General features: G+C 39.2%; 1 protein-coding gene across 1 annotated transcript in view; it reads left to right on the top strand.

The window, feature by feature from the left end:
- The window catches only part of srcin1b (SRC kinase signaling inhibitor 1b), a 60,044-nt gene that overhangs the window by 21,274 nt on the left and 14,660 nt on the right, over nucleotides 1-24,110 (top strand). The window contains 14 exon segments of the mRNA XM_053234250.1: nucleotides 2,007-2,030; nucleotides 12,550-12,748; nucleotides 13,785-14,086; nucleotides 15,455-16,158; nucleotides 16,476-16,559; nucleotides 16,848-16,888; nucleotides 17,512-17,535; nucleotides 19,308-19,468; nucleotides 19,564-19,739; nucleotides 20,854-20,984; nucleotides 21,123-21,270; nucleotides 21,468-21,655; nucleotides 21,880-22,115; nucleotides 23,450-23,738. Of these exon segments, the coding sequence (XP_053090225.1) occupies nucleotides 2,007-2,030; nucleotides 12,550-12,748; nucleotides 13,785-14,086; nucleotides 15,455-16,158; nucleotides 16,476-16,559; nucleotides 16,848-16,888; nucleotides 17,512-17,535; nucleotides 19,308-19,468; nucleotides 19,564-19,739; nucleotides 20,854-20,984; nucleotides 21,123-21,270; nucleotides 21,468-21,655; nucleotides 21,880-22,115; nucleotides 23,450-23,738 (2,707 nt within the window).

The following is a 24,110-nucleotide window of genomic DNA, read 5'->3' as shown; positions in this document are numbered from 1 at the left end:
AATACAAAAAAGCTGTTTATTTGTCCGATCCAGTGACTATGTCATGCTCGGAACAAACTCAAACAAGTGTGTTTGTTATGTCTGATCAAGGTTTTGTCTGATCAAGTGCACAGAGCTTCAAGTGTACAAAAAGTGTCGGGTACTCTGTCCCTCATAAGTCTCATTATAGTAGCTACTAAATAATTCATAGTAGTTACGGAATAATCTGCTTTATGATGGATCACTGAATAATAAGCTGGAAGTTTAAAGCTTTGAATAGCAATTCTTGATGAGCTTGGATCATAAATTGATTAGCTAGCTCCACAGGCAAGTTAAACTCCCAAGCAAGTGCCCAGTCCCCGATTTTGGTTGCCTGGAAACCTAAAAAATGGGGTTAGCTAGTTAGCTGAGCTAGTTCGCTAGTTAAGTGCATAAGCATTACATCAAGACCTCAGTCAATCCACAAAGGTTGCTCTAAGCTACATTTCCTACTCATCTACTGGCGGAAAAAAACTCAACTTCAATCTGTTTTGCCAACTCTAGCATCCGATTATCATTTTCAAGTAGGTGAATTTACATTTCTGACAATTTTGTTTTAGAGAGCGATATTAAATCTTTATTGGTTAATAATGAATAGAGTTAGCCTAGATCAAGAGCTAGCTAGTTGGTATCATTTTTCCAGCTAGTTAGCACACGGGAGAATGAGAATCCTTTTATACGGTGTTCATTACAATAGCAAAACCGTTCACCGAAAAACCTGATATTAGATAGTATGAGTTTGAACAAGCACTATATTTCTTTATTTGTGTTTCTCCATGTTGGTGTAAAAAAATAATGGTGTGGCCTAGTGTGAAAAGGGAAACAAACAAGTATATGATCATTAACCAAGTATCTAATGTAGCGCTCTCGAAAAGAAGCATGTGCTTGGCTAATGCTTTGGCTATGAGCTATGGGGTTCTGTCCTCACATTGCATGTAAAAAGAATGACAGCCAGGCTAGCATCTTAATTTTCTCTTGACAGCTTTAAGTGTGAGGTGACAGCATGTTGTGCTAGCAGGAGAGTTATATGACAGCTTTGTGCTTGACTATTTTTTGCTTACACATTCCTGCATGTTACTGTTAGCCAGATCGGGTGCTGGAGGATGTGTGTAGTGCAGCAGGTGGTGGGGTTCAGAAGGAGTAGCGAGCGATGTCGTTGGAGCGTCGAGGTAGTGATGCACAACCGTGAAGCTTCACACTAAAATGAAAACTTCTTTTTTTTGCTTCTTGATGTGTCTTTTTTTTTGCTTCTTTGATGTGTTACATGCATTAGTAATAGAGAAGGTGTGTGTGTGTGCGTTTGTATGTATGTATGTGTGTGTGTGTGTGTGTGTGTGTGTGTGTTTTTGTCAGGGGTAGTGCTGATGATACACACATGCGTACATTTGTTTACGGATTTATGTTTCACTCACCTAAAGGCGCATTTGCCTGAGGTGATTATGCTTGAATGCATTCAAATGACCATCTCTCTCTTTCTCTCTTTCTGTCTCTCTCTGTGTGTGTGTGTGTGTGTGTATACACATGCTCTCACGTTCTTACTATGTAAGTGTATGGCCACAAGGCAGTCCGGGTGCATTGCAATTAGCCTTTATAATAAAGGCCAGCAGCCGTTCCCACCATCTGTCTGTATGTGTATGTGACTAAGATTCAACAGAGGGTGTGTTAAGCCTTTATTATAGTTTGTGTGTGTGTTTGTGTGTGTGTGGTTTCACCTGTATGAATTGTAATCGTGAGAATCATAATAAAGAGTGGGTGAGAACTGGTCGATTTAATTTGCTAAAGCTTGTGTCACACCCCCCCCCCCCCCCCCCCCCCCCCATCTGTTTTTCTCTCTATCTCTCTCTCTCTATTGTGTCTTGACTTATTTTCTTTGCTCATTCTTCCTCTCCATTAGTGACTCAGTTGTCTAGGACAAGACAAGATTTTTTTTAAATGAATGTGAAATGTTTAACTCTCTCTCTCTCTCTTTCTCTCTCTCTCTCTCTTAGCAACCACATTACTGGAGCTTTAAGGTCAGTACTCTGAAAGTATATGTGTAATAGATAAATACATGTATTTATTTCCTTATTTTATTATTATTTATTTTATTATTTATTTTTATTTTTACATAATTCATGTAATTTTTCAAGTGCTTCCCAGAGTTGATTATTTTCCAATAACTACACATCTCAAACATATTATTTAATGTGGAGCATCCACCATACAAATCTGTCACTGAGTTGTTACTATAGAAATGATAAAGTATATAAATGGGTTATAGAAAATTAATCAACGTTTTTGGCCAGAATCAAGAATTCAACAGCGTTTTGGGGTTTTTACAACAGCATATTGCTGAAGTGACTCAATAAGAGACAAACAGACCAATCATTACATGTCGGCAAAACAACATCACACAGACATACACACATAGGCGCACACACACACAGGCACACACACACAGACACAGCCTGGATTATTCACTCTGTAATATATTCAGTAATCACTCCTGTGTTTGTTATATTATCACATTATGGGTTGTAAGCAGCAGGACAATTCATTTACCCAATGAGTTTAGCACATGAATTATTCCACAGTTAGAGAGAAGAGGAAAAATAGAGCTGCTGAATATGCAGGGAGGGTCTAATGATGGACCGTAGAGCCTCATACGCATACACTATACAGCGATGTTCATTCAGCACCACATAGAAAGTTTAATTGCCTCCTTTAGAAATAGTTGCTAGGTTACTTTATTAGAATCTTAGCAAAGTCCATAATCTGAAGCTTGTGCTTTTTCTTCAAATATGTTCTCAAGGAAAAGAAGAATTTCTAGGACTATAAATGTTAGAAATGCAAAGGCTACTCTGAATAAGAAGGATACTGTATTATGAACAGCAGTGTGTCAATGTTATGCAACCTTTATGTTATACTACTAATTTTAACTAATTACTAACTTTAACTAGCTAAACTGTATAACTTAACCAGCAAATTCACCAAACTGAAAGTTAACTTAAGTCAACATACTTCTCTAGATTTTATGGTGAATTTGACAGGCCACTATTTAATTTTTTTGTTCTGTATGAATCAGTAACTCCACTAAAACAAAACATCATCCTAAGAAAAAGACAAATCATAAAAGACAAATCATCATGGTGTTATTTACTTGTATTAAGTAAATAAAAGTCCAAAAATAGTACTTAAGTAGTATAAAAGAAGAAGTACACGTTCTACTTATACTTCTAAAAGTAGAAGTAAGTTTTATAACCCTATTGAATCGAATGCTAATGCATATTAGTCCCATAAACAAATTTAACTAGCAAGCTATTTTTACAAAACTGAACAAAGTACAATTATGCAACTATTTTCCAACCCTCCAGATAAAGTGAGTTTGTCTTTGTGGAAAGGTTCCTCTTAAGAAAGCAAGGAACTTTAACCATCCAAAGGACCTGTGAAAAACCATTTTCCCCCATAGTGTTTTAACCGCTGAGCTGTGATTGATTCAGTATGAATTTGATGGTTTTCTAATGGGATTTAAAGTTGCCCCACAGGAGTCGGGCGATCTTTCATGATGACCTTGTGGTAACAAGCTGTGGTTTAATGCACTTTATAATTCCTGCCTCGGTATCCTGCTGCCTGCAAGAAAACAAGGAAGCACTGATAAAAAAAGAATTTTCAAGTATCGAGTATAATTAAACAATGAGATACCACAGTTCACAATGGAGGGAGACAATAACAGTAAAAAACAGTAACTAACTTGATTCACAGACGTTCCACAACATGAATATAAAATGGAAAAAAAATATGATGTTTGTTAGCAAATTAAAAATTGTTAGTGTTGGCAAATTTCTGTGGCCCCCATATGTTTTATTCCTTACATATCCTAATGTGGCAATGATTAATGGAAACCATTAGGCTAATTCCCATTACGAAGTTAAATAATATGTCTAATGTGTTTTGATAACTAGTAACCCTGCATATGACTATAAGTCATAATTACACAAGAGTTGATGATTATAGAAGCATGGGTAACACTGGTTAATGTAGCATGGCTATAGATATTCATTTTTTACAAAATATTCTGAATGGGAATTGTACATCAAGTTTACTGCATTGGTGATGTGTTTGGGAAGAGTTAGAAACTGTTTGCACTATATGGCTAAAAGTTTGTCACCTGACTATCACAAACATATGCACTTTTTGAACATCCCATTCCAATTTATTCTCCCTCTGCTGTTATACTAACCTCCACTCTTCTGGGAAGGCTTTCCACTAGATTTTGGAACATGGTTGTTGGAGTTTTGTCCATTCAGCCACAAGAACATTAGTGAGGTCAGACGAGGAGGCCTGGGGTGAAGTCAGTGTTCCAGTTCATCCCAAAGGTTTTCAGTGGGTGCGAGGTCAGGCCTTGGGCCACTGGAGTTTTTCCACTCCAACCTTGACAAACCATGTCTTCATGGACCTTGCTTGGTGAACAGGCGCATTATCATGCTGGAACAGGTTTCCCTTAATTCCAGTGAAGGGAAATTGTAAAGCTACAGCATACAAAGACATTCTATACAATTGTTCCAACTTTGTGGCAACAGTTTAGGAAAGAACCACATATAGGTGTGATGGTCATGTGTCCACTGACTTTTGGCCATATAGTGTATTTGCTTGGTGAAATCCTTCATGAACTATTTGCTGTAGCTTTTCTTTTGATGTAAGCTACCCTAGTGATCTCACACAGCTTCAGCATTGTTTGTCTGAGGTGGCCGATTTAGTACTGTTTTGCCCATCTGTCTTCTGCTTCAAGTGGGTTTTAATTGTGTTCGCAATGTGTTCAGGGAGTCATTATCATGCTGGAAGAGTGTCTTTACCACTCAGTTATTTTCCCAACGGTACTGCATGATGAATCAAAATCTGTTTCTGTTTCCTCAGCATTCATCATCCAATTGATTTGCACCACATTTTCTACATCACTGAATGAAATGCACCCCAGACCATGACAGCTGCACAGAAACCTGCAGACTTATATGTCTCATAGGCTGTACTTCTGACATACTGCTGCTTTTGTGGAAAAAAAAATTGCAAAATTGGACTCACCACTCCATAAGACTTTCTATCACATCAAGTTTTATGATCTTGAACATACTGAAATCTCTTCTGTGTACCGTCAAAGACTTTTTTCTTAGCTGCAACCAGCCTCCAAGACCACTTCTTCAAGACTTCTACTCAGTGATATAACATGTACTTTGACGGCTGCCTCGAATTTGATTAGATTCTTTCTGTCCCTTTAGGAAATTACCTTTAAATATTGTTCATGAGGTAGTTTCCTGCGTTTTTTGATATTCTGAACATGGAAAAATCCAGTTTGGCGAAATTTTCTCCACTAATTTTACCATAAGTTTATTGAATACCATCAAACACCATCTATCAGTTTGGTAAACTAATGGTTATTACACTAAGTTGAATCAGCTGCCCTAGTACTAGAAATTTCTCACTAATCTGTGAAATCACTGGGGGTTCCCCAAGGAAAGGTGGGGAACCAAATCAGTGCTCTTCTATGCAGCCATCCTGGAAGTGGAGAGGGAAGCAGATGGCCATTCAGATTCTTGACCTACTCCAGCCGGGTTAGTACCCCAAATATGGGGCAACTTCTGGTGGGAGGAAGTGCATTAGCTTCCCTCAGAGCAGTTCCAGGAAAAGTAGAACAACAGCCATGGTACTCTGTTGTCTGACAATAGGCCTTCCCATCTGCTGTATGGCTGAGAAGGGCCCATTTTCTCTTGCCATGGCTTTCTGAAAAGCTAGAAGTAGAGATCTTCCATTTGGACTGGTACTGCCTATCTGACAAATCTCTCCTTCAAGATCTCTCCATCATTGTATCTCTAGTCTTCTTTTGCAAAAACCACCCCATTCAGCAGGGACAGAGCAGTTGGGTTGTGAAATCTTCATGCTGAGAAATGGGATTCAAACTCCTTTGGCACTGAAGGTTGGGAGATACACCAACAATCTGGAGGGCAAAGTACTCACAGGGATTTTTAAGTCTTTGTCTCTAAGATATTACACCTTGTGAAGATATGACACTATCTGACCACTTGAATTGTACAGTTTTTTTAAATAAAGTTTGAGCCTTCCTCTTGGACACAGAAAAATACTTTAGTAAGCAGGAACAGTTGCTAGGTTGCTGCAAAGTTGAAGACGAGAATAGTGGAACTAAGTATGCCATTTTATGGATTATTGTATTACTGCACAGCTAAGCTGCATTTAGCAGTGAGCTTTAGCTGAGGGAATGATGGTTATACATTGAAACCCTAAAAGTTTCTCCGATTTGGGATGGGCCTGGATTATTAGCATCACTGTTCATGACCATGGGCATGACACACATCATTCAATCTTACATTCATCTTCATTAACCAGTTTCTCCTGGTCAAGTTTACGGTGGTTCCATTGACCCTGGAGCTAATGTGGCTACCCACTGCCATGGACATGACATTCTCAAAAAATGTAGGTGTTTTTGGTGTTTTTAATAGGGCCCATTTTTTTGTCTCAAAGTTTCACTTTGATGATTCATCTGCCCATTGAGGTTTCCACAAACTTAAGCAAGTGCTTTTTCCACAAACTTAAGATGAGTGTTTGTTTTTTTTTTTTCAGTCTCCAGTGGTTTCCACCAGCTATGTGCTGTCAATTATACTCTGATGGTTTGCGCTGAAAGGACTGTTGCTAAGGTAACATCAAAGCAGTTAATGAGCGAGCAGTCTAGACCAGTAATGAACAGTAAAATCTCCTGAGTCTCTTCTGTTTGCTGAATTTCTGCCACTGTTATATTTGTTATGCACACTTTAGACAATATATCACAATTTGCAGTCACTTGTCAGATTCACTACGTAATCAAGCATATTTGGGTTTTGCCTGCTGACAGTGGCATCATTAGAGGCTTATGGATAGGGGTCTTTATTAGGGTGGCCTGGGGACGTGTTCCCATAGGAGGGATAAAAAAAAATGGCCCCAAAAGATCTGTTCATTATGAATTTTATGAATAGCAATAGGCAAAAATCAATGAAAAACCATAGTTGTCTGGTCTGTGGCGAAAGAAAAGTAGCCTGTGTTGGATGTGCGAACCTCTAAAATTAAAAAATAAAGTCATAAAATAATTTAGTTTATGCCTAGAATGATTTTAGATAAAGGCTTAACCAACTCCAACTCACTTCGTTTTTGATCACTAACCTAACATTAGTTAGCTAATAAGCAGTCAGGTAAAAACTCAAAACCATGCTGTATTGAACATAATTAGCCACAATGGTCTAGATGTCTTCAGACTATACTTACTTACTATTTCACACTCTAAATGATGTATTATGATTAGACTTAATATTTTTTTCTTTCAGATATTTTAGATTTACTGTTTAAATCTATTTAAACTTAGTAAGCTTTTAGCCAACTTAAGTAGCTGCATTTCGAGTAGTACGTGCCCCAGGTCCTAGTACCCCCAAAGTCATATACTAAAAATATGATGGCAACATTGAATAATGAAGAATGAATGAGAAAAAAAAGAAATACTGATGACTTAAACTATTGAAATGCACATCTGTTTGAGGGGACTAAAGAAGGCTAAAGCACCCTATAACTGGTTGAAACTGCTGGTCTCTCATAATCTAAAAACCAAAACGATGAGCAAATAAATAGACTGACATCAACCCTTATGTTACTTTATTAACTATTAAACTGCAACAGTCCTCGTTCATCACATATATGAATTTAAAGACACTGCAAACATTGTTGTGTAATAGGCACCTGGCCCTCAAAAGTAGTTTAACTTATAATAGTCGCATGCCTTCTACCTTTTAACACATCTGTTGTAAGTTGCAGACAGATTCTATTGGACTGAGATATCAGGCCAAATGCAGTTCACCCTGCTGCAATTTCTCTCTGCAATGTCCTGCAGTGGTTTTGGGTCTATGCTGAACTTTTAGACTTTCTATCTGTCTCTCTCAGTTTCTGATGTAACATACGGCTTGCTGAAGTAGTTTCTTTCAGTAGAAAACTGTGAACTCTCACCTGACACATCATTTCATATCACGTGTAATCACCTGTCATGACTACGACTGATGAATCTACAGTCTGGGCTAGAAAAAAGCAGCCCCAGCCTCAGTTCTTCATATTTTTCTGTGTATTTTTCCTATGAGTGTTTGTGGTGCTGTTGCACTTGGTTCCGCAAAAGTCCACAATAATCCACGTTAAGACCTTCGGCATTTCCAAACTTTCCAAACATTCTTCTGGCACATTATCTGCATAAGCTATAGCCTGTTTAGCAAGAAAGTAGACATTGGGGCTATACTAGATAATAAGACAGATAAACAAAAGAATTACCACTTGGATTACCAAGTTGTTTCAATTCCCTGACAAACTTTGTTCATTCCTTATCACCATTTTTGTAGAGTTTGGCAGGAGCAGCTTTTGACCAGAGATTTTAGTGGGGCAGGAGGACATTAATAACGACATGTTCTCAAAAAAAATTAAGTCGAAAGGTTGCCAAACGATTTATGCCAGGCTACATCTAGGGAGTTTTTAAAGTAACCATGTAATAGGCAATTGAGTGTCATCAATATGCAGTCTAGCAGCTTGTTCAGCTGTGTTCAATACAGCATACTGTATGTGTTTGCCAGGTTTCAGCAAAACTTTCCACCCAACTATATCTCAAAAACTAGACAAAACCCCTGAAACTATCCTAAGATTTTTGGGCAACTTGGAAATATTTCTTTTTTTGCATTTGCATGGGAAACATGGTCACTGTGGTGCACACGCATTTCTGATGTACGGATATTATCCGCTCCATAATCCTGCTTTCTCTTTCTCCATCGTTGCAGTATATCTTAGAATAGAAATGGTTCTGTATGTCATAGACACACTGTCTGCACTTACACTTTGCCTTTGTTTGCAGTAATGTATTATATTTAATTCCGATTTTATTTTTTGCAGTAAAACAAGATCTTGCCGGTATATTTAGCATTTTTAAACTAGTCTAATTTGGTGTAAAAACTGCTGCCAACCTTGTCATTAACTGCTTCTCCTCCACTGAAAATGTTCATAGAGCGAGCATGGGGCAGCGTGATTCCTGACTCAATGGGTTTCTATTAGCATTTGTTGCAGTTCCCATTTTTGGCCACTAGGTGCAATAATAACTCTATGGCGCTAAATTGCTGTCCTACAATTGCACAACATCTAGAAAGTTGAGTAAATCAATGGAACATCGGTTTATTTCTGTTGGTGACTCTAAAGAGGTAATGTAAAGAGGTAGTATTTCAAAGGAATTTAAAATGTACTGAGGAGTTGTGAATGAGGACTTTATGAAGACTAACATTTGAACAGCTGATTTACTGTATATAGTGTGGCTCTGCCTCTCCTGACCCTATGGACGAGCCACCATTGGTGTTTGGTAATTCCTTATACTCAGAGACAAACACTGTAATCTTGTTAGCAGCAATTTTGAGTTGATCAGAACATGGCTCATGGAAAATTTGCTGTAGGAATTTTTGGTCTTTAAGTTGCACTTCCTATCCGGTGAGTCCATGTGCTTTCCTGCCACCATTCAGTGGTTCATTAAAACACACTAAAAGGTGTCTTGCATTATGCATTTGCATTCATTTAACACAATTTAACTGTAATAACTCTGTGTATTAATTTATTAATGCACACTAAAATAGATTGCACCCAGAGAGTAGGAGCTGAATCCCAAATTGGTGCTATGCCAAGATGTTTTGTAAAGCTGTTGGGGTTCCAGACTTACAGACTTATTCCACACTCTTATAACTATATCCTTTCTTATTTGTTTCACTGTAGTCCATATTGTTTTTTTCAGGTAATGGTGAAAGTCAGACAGTTTAAGTGGTTATGATAGCAAAAAGCAAAAAATTGCAATCACTTTTATGACCTATAGTTGTAAAAATATAATGTCTTTGAGATATAATGCTTACCAGCGGCCTGTTGCTTCATAACCAGTGGCTATGCCACTGACCCACAAACACACTGCGTCATTATCAATAGGCTTTGTCGCTCTGGCACTGTCATCATAATTAGCGTGTTAATCATTAGTACATGAGGTTAATTAGCTGGTTACACAGCCACTTTGACTCTGTTGTCCTGCTTTAACCTCTGTGTGTGCGTGTGTGTATGTGTGTGTGTGTGTGTGTGTGTGTAGGATCAATTCTATTTATTATGTCTACTTTTGTTAGGAAAATCCACCCTGAATTGACGTGCACATCAAAACTTATAATCAATATGTGATCTTCAGTGGCATGCAAGATTTATTTTGTAATGAAATCTTGAGTTTAGAGTGAGTTTAAACTTCTTTCATCGACATGCTACTCTATTTTCACTTTGGTTAATAGTTTATTACATTACCCACAATGCCGTTCAACTACCTGCTGATAGTGGTGCCAGTGAGATTTAGCCCTCACTTCATTTCTACCTAAAGAGAGGTGCATCGTCGCTTTAGTCCTTCAGTCTGTCAATCTGTACACTTCTAAGCTGTAATACCACCATCAGCGTCACTGTGCTTATCTTCAGCACAGCAGATAACTGCTAACTTCTCATGGAAATAACAAAAATGCAACAAAAACATAATAAAAATTAGTTCCAGATTTGAATATAAACATTTAAAGTCAGGGTGGAAGTTTCCTTTAATAATGCCCATGATTGACAAACATCTGTCTTGCTCATTACTGGATGTGTACGCTGATTGGTCAGAAGGAAAGAAGCACACACACACACACACACACACACACACACAAATCCAGTGGATAACCTCTGGCACACAGTAACCAGTGTTGTTGGGGAATGGGTGGAGTCGGGATGGTAGGAGGCGGTTCCTAATTTGCATAGCCATACATATTCATACGTTTTGCATTCTTTCTGCCTACATGAGGGAGATGTTTCCATGCCATGTTTGTCATTTCCTCTGCATGAAAAAAAAAAAAACACAGCAGACTCTAAAGATGGTTATACAGTGTGTTTGTGTGTATGTGTGTGTGTGTGTGTTATACAGAGTGTGAGAAAGAGCCTTTGTACGTTTTAGCCTCATTAGTTTCGCTTCACTAGCCAACAGTGACAAAGCTCACACTCACACTCACTCACACACACACACACACACACACACATACACAGACAAAGTTATTCCTTGATGGTCTGCCACCTTCCCATAAGGCATCACTGTTAAGTTCTGCACATCTGTTACTACGGTGCAGCTAATTAAAATCTGAGTGCACTACCGAGAAGTCATTTTACTGCACCAGTTTGTGCACAACTTCACTCTGTTAATGCTTCCCGTTCAACAATAGAATTATAAGTGAGCTATTTAAACCAAACTGAGTAAATTATTTCTTTTAAGAACAATATCCTTGAGTTAATATGCTCCTCCAGCATTGTGTGTAAATGTCACTTTAGGAAATTTAGTTGCTAGGACTGACTTTAAAAAAATCTTACTCTGCCAGTCAAAAAATTTTGAACATCCTGTATTAACATTTGGCTAATGCAATTCACTTAAAATAAAAATACGTATAAAAAGTATACATTCCACAGACATTCCTTAATTAGTTAAGCATAACTAATTAGAGAAAATGTGAAGTGTCACTTTTTAATAAAAGAAAATGTAGTTGTTTTAATTCTTTTCCTATAACAGCATTTCCTGAAGTGATTTTCTTTTTCTTATACCTTTGCCAATAATTGCAATTTTCATTAATTAAAGAATAACACATTGTACTTATTATCTGTTTATAGGTACATTTAATGTTGTAGAACATCCACAAAACAAGTTACTTCCTGTTATCACTGATGTTATTGCAGCTATAAACAGTCGCTCCCTCACCTTTCCCTCAGGTTCCCTCACTCATGTTTCTCTTTCTTGAAGTTAATAAGACAAGCAAGTAAAACTCGATGCCAGTGGTGTCAAAAGGGATGCTTCCACCACCACCACATCTAGTCTTGTTGTTACTAATTTGTATGCCAGAAATATCCTTAAAATCTACTTCAAACAGGAAGGATGCTATTGAAGAAGAAACATTTTCAGACATTTGACCTTGCTGTGACCTTTGGATCAATTCCAAAATCTATCCAGCTCATCCGCTGGTTGCTTAATTCCATATAAGTCTCACAATCATTCAACCAATCTTTCTTGAGATATCACAGTAATGGGAATCTTGGACAGAGATATGTATGTACAAAAAAAAAGAATGCTTCCACTATTTACTAGAAGAGGCATAAAAGCACAGCTTGTCATGTTACAGAGAAAGTCCTCTGTCCTGAAGACTTTCCCATGGTGGAAAACTGACTGACTTGACTTAATGAGTCTTTAGAGTCAAGATTTGAGTCATTCAAAATGAGTAAGTCTCTAAGTCGACTCCTATCTCTTGTTCTTGGCTTCCTAAAGAAAGTGAAATATTGCTATGTAGGGTTTTACATAGAAACTTGAAGGTTCTGATGAGTCTTTAATGGTTCTAGATTAGTGTTTTATCAATAGAGTGTGGTCTGTGATGAATAGTGAAACAGATGTTTCATCATGTTCATACTCTCCCTCTGTAGGCAAGGACTCCGCGTGCCAGCGGTGGAGGTCATCACTCTCTTGCCGATCAGGGTGGCGGACGGTCTTTATACGCCTCGGCAGAGAATCTAGAGACCATGGGTGACGCTGATCTCGCTCTTGGCTTCAGCCGCTCCAACCGCCTCAGACAGAGCCTGCCGCTTGCTCGATCCCCCAGCCAGAACAAGCTCCGCCCACCAGGTACAGCCCTGCACACACCTACTTATAAACACTCATAACACAATATATACACATTGACTTGGGTCCTTTCTGAGGCTTTTTAAGGGGGACTACAGATGACAGCTGTTTATAGGAAAGCGATGAGGATGGCCCTTCAAAATGGTGGCACTGAATGAAAAAATGGCCACAATGATCCCACTTTTACCGATAAATGTTAAGGAATAAAACACTTCGGGCTGTGATGTTATAGTCATCGCTTATGTTATGACAGCTCTAAACAGTCATTCCCTCACCATCTTCTCTTTTTTATTGAAATTGATGAGACAGAAAAAAAAAACCCCACAAAGCCCTCAGTCTTTCCCATGTTGAAAAATTTCTAGCTTTACATCTGACTTTTACAAAGTGCTGACACTGGAGACTCCTTCCATCTTGTTAAATAAACATCTCCTTACAGAGGACTTCAAAATATCAAACATTTATGTCATCCATTTATGTAGATCATCGGCTATACGAGTCCCAGTGTATGTTGTTATTGTAACGTATAATGATAACATATTAGAACTTCTGCAGTTCCCATCAGGACACCTTCTGACCAATCACAATTGAGAATTCAAACATGCTCTAGTGTTGATTTATTACTGCATCACATTTCTTGCATTCTGAGCTATCGGAAAACGATTTGACTTCCAAAGCTTTAAAAATATCGCGAGTTGCCTGTTTACGTGAAATGTTCTCCTAAACACGGTCAACACAGGAGCCCATTTCAACGTGGTAGTAGGTCTCAGAGGGGATGTGTGCTGAGAAGTGAGATTTACACCCAGAGACTGCTGGGATTTTTGTTAAACTGCAATCTTTGTTCCCCTGCAGAAAGCCTGAAGCCCTCCCGAGAGATTTGTCCTAATGTCAACTCTGATACACTGCACAAATACACCCACACTCACAAAATGGTGTTAATCTACTGGTTGACTTTTCTCCTCCCTCTCTGTTCTAAATCTGACTACTCACCCATTACTCTCTCTCTCTCTCTCTCTCTCTCTCTCTCTCTGTCCCTCCTCAGGTGTTTTGTTCCTTCAGTTTGGCGATGAGACACGGCGTGTTCACCTCAGTCATGAGCTGAGCAGCATGGAGACTCTGCACGCGCTGATTGTGCATGTGTTCCCTCAGCAGCTGAACATGAGTGCACTCCGCTCGCCCGCCACCGCCATCCTCATCAAAGACGAGGCACGCAACGTCTTCTACGAGCTGGATGACCCTCGCCGGATCCACGACCGCTGCATCCTCAAGATCTACTGCCGAGACACCGCATACAACACTCACCACCATGCGCACCATGGCCACGTCACCAATGGAGACCTGCGGGTGAGTGTCCAAAATGTTGATAATGCATTATATTACTCAAGAACACAGTGTCTGCTAAATCCACATATAAAACCGAAAAATATCTGAATCTACTGTTCACACAGAATTCAGTTAAAAAAACTAAAACCTCTGAACCATTTAAAAAAATGCATTGAAAAAAGCAACAAAAAACAGTTAATTTCAGTTCACATGCAAGTTGTAGTTTAGTTCTCCTTAAGTGTGGGAAATATTTAAATATTTGGAATTTAATTTACTTACACAAAAAAGCCAAATCCTATTCTAATAACACCTTTTCTTTCTTTTATTTTTCATAATACTTTTATATAACAATCTTTGGATTGTTATATAAAAGTATTATGAAAAATAAATATTATTTTATTTAAATATTTTACATATTATTTGTTTTCATAACCAAATTGATATATTTCTGTAGAAAAACTGAGTTAAACACTTAAAAAAAAAAGAATTTGCATATGTTTTAACTAGTCTTTTTTGCTAGTCTGGTGTTTGTTTATAGCAAAAACATAAACTAATAGAAGCCAGCAAACTCACTAAATAACACTAAACTAATCATCAAATGAAAACTAAAAGCAGTATAAAAAAATAAAAGTTTAATTTTAAAACACTTTCTTTTAAAGACTAAAACCTGATACTGATTCAGGGAGGATCTTTCTCTATGTGTTTCATCTTCAATCAATTAACTTTTTTCACTTATTTAAAACTGTTATTTCAGAGAATTCATTTGAGAAAGTTGTATTCATTTTTTAAAGACAGAAATAACTAATATTGGCAATATTTAGACTGTTGGACCATACGGTATGCTTTTGAAAAATGAATATATGCTAATGTAGGTATTAATTAACTCAGTTCTTGAGGAAGCGGCAGTCTGCCAAACAGTCTCACACACACATTCACACACACACACTCTGTGTAAAGACACAAAAATAGGGAACAACAATGCGAGGGAAAAAACAAAGAACAAAAATGTAGATTTACTCTGTTGCTGATGTATGAATGTATGTAGGTGTATGTTCCCATAAACACAGCTGTGCCACCATGGCTGACAAGAAATCCATAGCAGGAAGAGAGAAAAAAGAAATTTTATCACAAAATTGTTGGTGGAACATGAGTCAAAACAACCATCATATGCGACATCATAAGCAACCATCATATGCGACATCACAACCCCGCCCACTTGTTTTCACTTGGTTCACAAGACAGAGGCTCATGAGGGGTAGTGAGGGGTCAAAAGATTTTGGCATTTCTGTAAACATATTAGACTGCAACAGTGTACATATTAATATGTACATATAGAATTATGTGGCAGTTAAATTGTGTTCGTTTCTTGCTTCTGCCTCCATCCACCAGAGGGAGCTAGCGTACACCTCACGTGAATCTTCTCCGACTCGCCGCTTGAACGCCCACCCTTCATCCTCCTCTCCGTCGGCCTCCCCGTCTCGCCCACACTCCCGCCTTTCTTATGCATCTGTCCGGCCTTCCTCATATGCTGGTCCACCCCCGTCCCCTCAGCCCCACCCTTACCAGCACCAGAACCCCAACCACCCTGCCTTCTGCCCCTCCCCCAGTGCCATCCTGGAGCGACGTGATGTCAGACCAGACGAGGAGGCGCCAGCATCACCGTCAAAGAGTGTGGTGCTCCTGAAGAATGAGGCGGCGTATGCTGATCCGTACGCACTCATCCATGGTGTGGCTTCACCCCAAGCGCTCGCTTTCCGACGTGGCTCACTGCGGTCCCTGAGCCCCTATTCAGCTGCTGCTCTGCATTGTGAGCTTGACGCAGCCCTCTACAGGCCTGGAGGACCACTCTATGCTGAGCCTTACGGCCCAATGGGCTTCCGAACTATGCCACCTGCATCACCGCAGAAGCTGGAGCCGTACAGGGGTCACTCGGGTAGGGGATCACCGGGAAGGCAGGGTTTCCGAAAAGATGGAACTGTGTACGTAGAGAGTCATAAAGCGCGAGTCGGAGGCCCTATGCTGGACCAGATGTGTGTGATGGGTGGAGCAGGAGGTGAGGGAGTGGCACTGGCGGGATACGAAACCGAGACAAGGTAAGTTTTAGTTATTTTGTCAAAATGACCAATTTAGGATAGAAATGATGTGAAATCATTTCTTGTCATTGTGTTAAAGATCCTTCCAGCTATTATGAGCTTGGTAATGGCTTTTAGAACTCTTTTTTCCAAAACTGTTGTTAATTTTGCTTATCATTATTATATTATTGGGTATAATATATAATATATATCTAGCGGAACTACTCTTCAGTCTCAAGACATAAACTGAATAAATGGGATACACATTGCTTAGTTGACACTAATTAAATCATAATATGTTAAAGTAAAGTAAGGAGTAAAGTATTTGTGTGTTTTAGGGAGCGAATGGAGGCCATGGAGAAGCAGATCGCCAGTTTGACCGGTCTGGTCCAGAGTGTTCTTACCCGAGGCCCTGACAGTCCGTAAGTCATTTTCTCAATTTTTTTTTAATCATAAAAATTAACTTTTGCATTGCTAAACTAAAGGCATAAACTTGCAGTGACATTAACCCAGTTTGACAAAGTGTGTATTAGTTTTTCATGAATTGTAGTGGATCGTAGAAATGCATTAAAATGTACTTGAATTTTATGAATGCTGAGATAAAAACAGATTGATAGTGATTGATATTGGACTTCTGGAGCTTGCAATAGAGACTGTATATGAATGGATATTAATAGCAGACAGTGTGTGACAGATATTTTCTTCTTCAGCGACAAGGCAGAAACAGCAAGTGACTGCTCAGCACCTGAGAGTAAGTACTGTATGTGTGTGAATATGTGATACGTAAGGAATCAAATACGACTGTTGTATGAAATTAAACGATGATGGAGTGATGTAATGTGAATGAAGCAAAATTACTATAGAAATAATAATGCAATACAAACTACTGTCCAAGCTTCTGATATAGAAAATTAATCAACCGACCAATTAAAATTAATCAAAATGAATCAAAATGAATCATTCCGACCAATCAGAATTGAGAACTAATTAACAAACACATAAAGTCTATAATCATATGGAATGGAGTAAATAAGCTCCACTTTGTATGACTTCCTTTATGCTAGTTATTCCTTACAGACCCAATAGATGGGTCACTTTCAAGTAATAGTTTTTCAACACTGTGGTTTCGAGGGACAAGACAAATAGCTGTTCCAATGTAAAAGTCTGCTGCATCGACTTCGTCGCGTCAGAATCGCATGATACAATCACTTTTCAGTACAGCCTTGCCCATCTTGCCCCCGATGTGCTTTTCTGCCTCTCTTCAATCTGAAGGCCTTTAATCCTGTTCAAAACAGGGCATAAACCAACCTGAAAATCACCTACATTCATTAGGGTAAGGACACAGGTTAACCCTTGACGTGTTTTGTTTTTCAGCTGGCAGGTCTAGAAAAGGAAAAGGTATTTCTGTGTGTGTCTGTCACTCTGTTTCTTTGGTACACTCCACTGAAGGTGTCGTTGGCTTCTGTTTGTCCAAAGTCTGTCAAACCCACCTCTAATAACTGTTTTTATTTCATCAGTTACGACAAAACAACAATTTTTATTCTTACGTAATATAATTTATTTTATTGCTAAATGACTCAGGAATATAAGACACACCTGCCAATGTTCTGTGTACTTAGTAGAAAAAAAGTTAACAGTATTGTTTTTACCACAAAGAACAATGAACGACTGAAACTGCTGTAGTAGCATGCATAGTGTAAAAGCCCTAATAAACAAGCAATATACAATTTAGGATAATTCAAACATTTAATATGTACTTACTTCGGGCAAAAACCTTGTGCTACAGTGTAGAAAAGATGAGACGCATAGTAATTGAGGCAACATCTAGAGACAATAATTAAAACTGTGTGTTAGAAAGGAATGAAGCACACTAAGGTGCGCTATTATCGCAAAAATAATCAATGATGTTACCACCCATGGTTTGATCCAGGCTGACGTCATGGTACTACTGTGAAGTTGATTATTCCAGAAGTGTTTTATTTCTCTTATACCAAAGCATTTTGGCAATGCTAATAATGTTTAATTTATTCAAGAATGACATGTCATATCTTTTTATAGCTTTCTCTTGAATTTAACAAGACTCAGCTTGTCATGTTACTGAGAAACTGCAAAGTTGTCACTATAGAAACAATAACGTTTTAGATAAGTGCATTAATGAAAAACCCTGCAGTTAGAACTACTGTCAGAGCTACTGTTATAGAAGATTAGGATGTTCAAAATATATTTAAATTTTTATAATATGAGAATTATAAGCATAGGACATTTGTAGTAGTTTTTCATAACTGATCAAATGAAAAACAGTGGACTGAGATATCTGGTACCTGCTGTATATTATATGGAATGGAGTGACGGAAAAGTAGATCCGTGAGACTGGAAGACCCTGTTACAATGTGTGTGTAAGTAAGTGTGTTTAACCCAAACAATCCTGGAATGTTGTACTGCAACCCCTGATCAATGGAATGAACCCTAGAAAATGGTTTCATCAGCGGCATGTTCTGTTCCCTTTTTTCCAAAGAGAGCAATAGTGCTGATGACCTGGACATTGCTTGGATGCAAGCTGTGTGTGTTTTACATTACTTGAGGAAAATGTAGATGTGTGTTGCATGTACTGACCCCATAGAGGTGCTGTGATGAAGCAAGCCTCAGATACAGTACATCTGTATCACTGTTTTGAGTGGTGTGGATGAAGAATGCAAACTAAAGTTGCTAGTCTAACTTTTTTTTAAAATTACAGTTGCCTTATTTTTTCCCCAATTTGCAGTATAATGGTATTGCATTCCAAAACAATTACTACATGTTTACCGCTGTACATGTTGCTAAAGAGAGTCTCAAATTAGCAATTATGCTTACAGTTTAGCCAGTGTATTTGTGATTTTTTTGACCCCCTGCTACATCAATACAGGAGATGCTATTCTGCTTTTTCAGTTAAACCAGTGGTAAGACCAAACATGAATAAAATTCAACCAGCAGAAGAGCCAATTCACTGAAGGGGAAAGGACACTGCATTGAACTAGCTAATTAGCTTGCCATTTATTATTACTTTATGTTAGCTACCATTTTTTAAATCCTAGTCAATTTGGTTTCCAGGCAACCAAATTTCATTTCAAAACAAAAACCACACTGGAACTTCACCCTTGCTGTCTCCTGACCTCGATTCTTCTCCCTGGCAGCCACGACTCCCTCGGCTCCTCTGGCCCTGATGCCACCACCACCCACTGGAACATCTCAGCCGATTACAATGTCTCGCTCGCAAATGCAGCTGCATCTCAGTGACTTGCAACGGAGTACATTGGAGCTACGCAAGCAGCTGTCACAGTTACGCAAAATACAGGTGTGCTGTGTGATGGAGAATTCCAGCAAAACCTACTATGGCCTTTACTAATAAGACCCTTGGTGAGTGATTTGATTTTGCTTGCTTGTTTTCAGATGCAGAATCAGGACTCGGTGCACACTTTGCTGAGGCAAGCGGAAGCCGATTTGGGTCTTTGTCTGATTGAAGCATCTCGGACACAGGAAGATCCTCTACAACGCCAGCGCCTCCTTGTGGAGGAAGAAAGACTGCGCTATCTAAATGAAGAGGAACTGATTATACAGCAGCTACAGTGAGCTAACAAACAGTGTTCTGATTTAATATTTCCCATCACCATTTCACTATTGGCTTAATGTCCATCACTATCTTATGGATAGTTTATTACTTACAGTATATAGCTAAAGTTAAATCTGGGGGAATAGTCCTTGGAGTCGCATGAAATGAAGTCCATATAAACCGAGAAATTTGCAAAAGTGTGATCGGTGAATTGCAAACTTGATATCAACAATCTTCACATGATCACATGATATCACTAATCTTCCTCGTAACTGTAATTACACAACGTAACAGCCTAATACTAGCTAGCTTAATAGCAAGCTAGGCTAATAGTTTCAAGAAACACAATAAGAACCCAAGCTTGCTAGAAAAATTGGCTAGTGATTAACATACCTAACCAAATGTTTGCTGGCTTGCTAGTGAATTTGTAGTTTTAAATGAACAGTACATCTGTGAAATGTTTTACTAGGTACATTACAACAGGCACTAGTGTTAGCTAGCTACCTACTTAGCTTACCCAATGTTAACATTACCTCTGCAGCTGTAGCTACCTGTTGTTCTAGCAAAAATGGCTAGTGGTTAAACTAGCTAATCAAATGTTAGCTAGCTTGCTCATGATTTTGTGGTTTTAGTTACACAATACAGTTGTTAATTGTGCTAGAAGCAGTATTGAAGCCACAAAAATGAAAGGTTTAAGGGATGATAGTTGTTAAGTTTGCTATTAGCAGCTGCAGTGAGTTTAACACATTTGCAAACTTATATGTTTGCTATTTGCTATTATCAAAAGTAACTCAAGTTCTGCCTTTGTTGACCCAGGGCTGCCCACTGCCCATAGGCTCCATGATAGCTTAAATAACTTTATTACTTACTCTGTTAGCTAGTTGGTAAACTTAATGATCAGCTAGCTCAGTTTCTTAGCCAGCTATCTACTTTTCATAAGCTAGAGATTGCATTGTACAAGAGGTCGAGGCAACCTTGGTGCCAAAGGTAATTACTGATGTAGAGAATTAGCATGTCCGAGTAAGCCGAAGTCAACAAGGACATGTTAAAAGCAGGAACAGGAATATGGGATTGTGCTAAAAATCTGTTGAATTGTGCTATTATCTTGCATGTGTGTATTGTGGTTCCAGTGATCTGGAACGTTCAGTGGAGGAAATGAAGACAGGGGCAGGGTTAAACCATCGCTTGGTGACAGAACAGGAAGTAGAACAGAAAAGTCAAGAGCTCCGGAGGCTTGGAGAGACATTGACCAAACTTAAGAGTAAGTGCAGGAACAGAACATACACAAAAACTGGCCAATCAGAAACCAGGATGATGCTCACAGCCAGAACCCAGATTGACCAATAAAAATAGTAAGGACTGTTCATATTCATTCATGTGAGGGTGTGTGTCTGTCTAGATCAATTCCCAACGCTGCAAAGTAAAATGCGTGTGGTGCTGCGAGTAGAGGTCGAGGCAGTGAAGTTTCTGAAGGAGGAACCACTGAGGCTTGATGCTTTACTGAAACGCTGCAGAAACATCACAGATTCACTCACACTACTGAGGAGGTGTTGCACACACACATAAAAAAATCCACAGATACACTCACATGGCCAAGGGGACAACAGGCACACATACCCAGAAATATAATATTAAAGGAAAATAACACGTACACACAGCACACTGCAGAACGCTGTGGACACTAACACAAATATATACAACAAATCCACTACAAATTTTAAAACCAACCATTGTCTTCACATAGGCAGGTGTCAGAAGGCCTATGGAAGACTCCGGAAGACATCAGCAGCTCCAGTGATATAGACTTTACAAAGTGCTGTGATCTGGACATCCTAACCAGCCCTTCTCTTACCAGTCTACCTGACTTCACAGGCACTTTAACAGGCACTAACAGTCTGTCAGGATCCTTGACGACCAACTCTGCCAGCATAGGTACTATACTCAACTTTTATAATTGATTAGGTCACAGGTTCCCAACCCTGGTCCTGGATTGTCACACTAAAATGTGAAGGACTTTGAGTGCTACAGGATCAGGGTTAGGAACCTGTGGATTAGGTGATGAGCTACTGTACTTATTACCCTGGTATTCTTCTTAAGAAGTACATCAATTTAAACTCTTTATACAATCCTGTAAATTGACTCAGCCTTCTTTCTAGGCTCTGGTGCCAGTCTGTCTAGTGCTCTTGGCACCAGTCTGGGCTCGAGTCTGAGTGGCGCTACTGGTTTAGCAGGTACTACCACTCTTGGGAACTGGCTGGCAAGCACAGGAGTTGTGGACAGCAGCATGCCTGAGCAGGATGGCACCTCAGCAGGAGCACCGAAGAGCCGTGGCATTGAGGATCTGCCTACACGGAGAGAAACGGACAAAGGAGTGTCCGTGGAAGTCCGTCTGGTAACACAGATTTCTGGTATTGCTTTATTGGTGTGGTGTGTGTGCTTGCTCAGCAATTGTTCACTCTCTTTGCTGAGCTCACACATTAGATTAGAATTAAAACAGATCTTCAGTATATGCAAGGTGAAGAGGGTGGAAAAGATACAGGAGATGGACAAGCTGATAACAGAGCAAGTGTGTGTCCTAGCCTTTTGGTAACTGTGTTCTTCTCGTGCTCTTTTGATTATATCATCTTATTGCATCCTCACTATTTACGATCAGCTTATACTTTATGATGCAATAACACACTAACTTAGATTTTCCAATGGTAAGACAAAAAGCAAAACCTCTGTGCCTACAGTTTTAGAACTTTAACCAGCCTGTGCTGTCAAATAATTCCCCCTTAACAAGATCTTGCTGCATCAAAGGGGTTTGCATATTGAACTTTAGAGCAATGTCACCTGGAGTTTAGTGTTCCCAGTAGGGCCACCTGTGGCCACCTAAGGGGAAATGTCAGACAAAGTCTGATCCCAAAGAGCCCCACAGAACGTATGAACATGTAATTGCATCCTGGGCAGAGTTTACAGAGACCTGCCACTAGAGTCAGGCCTGGGTGTGGCGTCCACAGCATTATGTCCACATGCAGTGCAACCAATGGTACGAAACATCTTAACAGTGGTGGTATCTCTCCTATTCCAGAGTTCTCATATAATAGGACCCAGATGGGTCCCAGGGTAAGGTTTTATCTTGGTTGTGCCTTGCTGCCACCCTATTTGTGGTTTTCATGGCCAGAATATCAAGGTACAGCTGAAGAGCAGAGGTGTCCACTATTGGGTTGGAGGTAACATCATAATTTTTTTTTGTCTTCTTGGCACCAACAAAAGTGGACCTCTGACACATAGTTATGTTTTGATGATAAAATGGGAATGAGCAAGTTCTATTTCTTGACCCTGGTGGCGGATTTTAAATACCTTCAGATCCTATTCACACATGATGGAAAAAGACTCCACCTGAGAGATTGACAGACAGATGCGCCATTGCCATTGTACTGGTCTATAGTGGTGAAGCAGTAGCTTAATTTTTGGATGAAGTTTACTGGTTATGTCATGTCCCTGTGGCTGTGGGTAATGGCTGAAAGAATAAGGTCATGGGTACAAGCAGCAGAAATTATGTTTCTCCACAGAGTAGTTGCACTTAATCTCTTGATAAGGTAAGGAATCAAACAAGTTGAGGAGCCAGATGAAATGATAGTGCCAGGACTTGCTGTGGGGATTATATATCACAGTTGGCCTCAAGTCACAGAAACCACATTAAATCTACATATACTGACATTATTTATATGCATGTGCGTCTAGGCAGCAGAGCGTGATTGGGAAGAAAAGCGGGCAAGTTTAACCCAGTTTAGTGCCCAGGACATAAATCGTCTCTTGGAGGAAACACAAGCAGAACTGATGAAGGCCATCCCTGATCTGGATTTTGCTGCAAAGCAGATCACCAAACCTGCTGTGCCCCCAAAACCACAGCTCTCCTCTCTACCCAAACCTGCCTCACCATCCTCCACACCGAGCTGTACACCTGAACACCAACCAGGAAAGCCGCCACCTAAACCAGCTGGCAAGGATGGCATTCAACGAAGAGAATCAGGTAACATAATTCCCTAGTGATACTAATTAGCCCAAGCCCTAATCCATTAAAATTAGTAAAATGGATATGCCTCTAGAGTTGTTACAGTCATCAAGCTAGAGACTCTGACCTTTGTTTTCCTGTCAAAAGATCCCATAATCCTTTGAATCATGTATTGACAAATGTGTCAACCTGGTAAATCCCTTTTCCAAGTACGGATCATATAATGTGACTTGGTAAACTGGATATTAGATTTTATAACATATTCCAATTATCATTACACACATGAAATTCCAGAATGGTTTGAACCATTAGGCTACTATCAAGACCTTTATTTTTATATCCAAAGTTTCCATAATCCTTTATCAGAAAGGAGGATGATGGCCAAGCTAT

This window comes from Pangasianodon hypophthalmus, chromosome 1 (genome assembly GCF_027358585.1).
Source record: "Pangasianodon hypophthalmus isolate fPanHyp1 chromosome 1, fPanHyp1.pri, whole genome shotgun sequence".
In the NCBI taxonomy this organism is placed as follows: domain Eukaryota; kingdom Metazoa; phylum Chordata; class Actinopteri; order Siluriformes; family Pangasiidae; genus Pangasianodon; species Pangasianodon hypophthalmus.
The sequence above is the reverse complement of the archived record's forward strand: the minus strand, read 5'-3'. Positions and strand labels throughout refer to the sequence as shown.